The sequence below is a fragment of the Carica papaya genome, chromosome 4 (assembly GCF_054855325.1).
Source record: "Carica papaya isolate Zhongbai chromosome 4, ASM5485532v1, whole genome shotgun sequence".
NCBI classification, from domain to species: Eukaryota; Viridiplantae; Streptophyta; class Magnoliopsida; order Brassicales; family Caricaceae; genus Carica; species Carica papaya.
The window spans coordinates 11,877,762-11,879,801 of record NC_142312.1 but is presented as its reverse complement, the minus strand read 5'-3'; the positions used below and the strand labels follow the sequence as shown (position 1 = coordinate 11,879,801).

The 2,040-nt window shown below is 32.3% G+C and overlaps 1 protein-coding gene across 1 annotated transcript; it reads right to left on the bottom strand.

Moving 5' to 3' along the window:
• Positions 1-209: 209 nt before the first annotated feature.
• On the bottom strand, positions 210-1,114 carry LOC148266266 (Late embryogenesis abundant (LEA) hydroxyproline-rich glycoprotein family). The gene has a single exon (XM_088217823.1). The coding sequence runs from the start codon at positions 976-978 to the stop codon at positions 331-333; it is 648 nt and encodes a 215-aa protein (XP_088073949.1). The 5' UTR covers positions 979-1,114; the 3' UTR covers positions 210-330.
• Between the last annotated feature and the right edge of the window lie 926 nt (positions 1,115-2,040).

Here is a 2,040-nt window from a genome sequence, read left to right as displayed (position 1 = left end):
CACCTTTTCAGATTTTCCAGCTTCATAGATTTCTTCATGTTTAGGGAGCTGAGAAATTTCCCACACCATTTTTTCTCTCTTTCTTAAGGAATCATGTTGGTTGGTGGCTTTACAACCATGAATGCCATGATGAAAGAACAATGACCATATACATAAAATAATTAGAAAGTAACACCTTGATGATCTCCAGAAGAATCAAAAACAAAAAGTCCCTTAAAAAAAAATTTATACCTCATTTTTAACATATATATAGTGTTCTAATTATAAAACAAGCGCAAGAAAGATCTATCTATTTACATGGGGAAAAACAAAAACCAAAAAGAATAAGAACTAAGTGCAGTGTAAATCCTGGATGAGTTGACTAGTCAAATTAAGAGACATAGTGCAACTCATCTGAGCAGTTCTCTTCTTGTTGATGAAACCCATGAAATGTATTTTTCCACTCAACTCGGCATGGCTACTCATATTCAAAACCCCAGAACTCAAATCACGACTCAGCTCACTCGTATTCGATATCAACCCGTTACATCTGACATCCACTTGAAAATTCATCATCTTCGTTTCCCTCGCTTTAGCTTCCCCCTTGTTGATTTTCATCTTACCAACAACACCACTCTTGTAAATCACACTCCCCGTACTGTTCTCGAAATTAAACTCCCCGAAATTACTGTTCTTGATTGTCATCTGGGCGCCCAGTGTCACGTTAAAGAAAGCGGTGGATGAGTTGCCGCCGTGTCTCAGGTTTCTGGCCGTGACAGAACGTAGACGGAGGCGAGGAGTGGTGGGACGCAAGAAGATGGTGGAGAAAATTAGTAAAGCGGCGCCGATGATGACGATAACGGAAAGAAGGTGGACGAGACACTTGCTACTCTTTTCTTGTCGAGAATATTTTGGTTTGAGTACAATTCCCATCTCTTGATCATCGCTTCTCGGATGGGTACGGGATGGAGCAAGTGGCATCATCGAGGATTCTGCCATTAGAGATGGATCGGGGGTAATTTAATTTGGAGGGTTCTTCTTCTTTCTTCTTCTGGGTTTTTTTTGTTTTTGAAACTGTATATATAAAAAGAAAAAGAATAAAAGTCGAATCTGGTACGCTGATCATTCCCGAGGAGCACATATACATATATATAGATATACGTGTGTGTATGTGTGTAGATACATGTGTAATAAGCACAGAAAAGGTCCTTTTACAGAATGAGAGAACACCAACCCAAAAAAATTGAACAAACCGCGTGTGTGTCTGCGTGTTGAAAAAGTGGGGCTGGGTCTACGGTAATAAGTCGGCCCCACTCCGTCAATTCCTACTACTTCTGACCTTATTTATTATTAATTAATTTTTATAATTTTTCATTACAATTTAATATATAAATTTATAAAATTATTTAAAACCTGATTCTTTAATATTTTGTAATATTAATAATAATTTCTTCTTTATTCATTTGATAACATAAAATATAAATTTTTATTTAGTGTTAGAAATTAAAAAATTAAAAAGTAATTATTATTATTATTTAGTGTATTACTTTAATAAAGAACCTAATTAGTTTTTTCTTTGACAGTTCATTAGAGCTGCAGGTTTAGCAATATTTAATAGACAACGGAAGGATTTTGACAGTTCGTTACAAGTGCTTGGATGTATAGGCATGAAATTGAGAAAAATTTTCTTTCCTAGTTAAAGAAAAAATTTGATTAGGAAATTATATTTGTATTAATACATGCTGAAAATCTGAATAAAACAATGTAATTTATAAAATAAATTTTGTACCATCACGTTACTAAAATACTAACACATGCAATATTGAATCATCCTATTTTCTCTGCAATTTATGTTACAATCTTAACAAGGAAATTAATTATTATTATTACGATAAGTTTATATATTTACTAATTAAATAATATATATACTAAGTATAATAAAATAAAAATATACACAAAAATATAACTAAATTCGAATTCACGATATTTTGTAGAAAAAACATAATAATTATTTAATTAAGTAATGCTTGATGATGATAATATTATTATTATTATTACTAT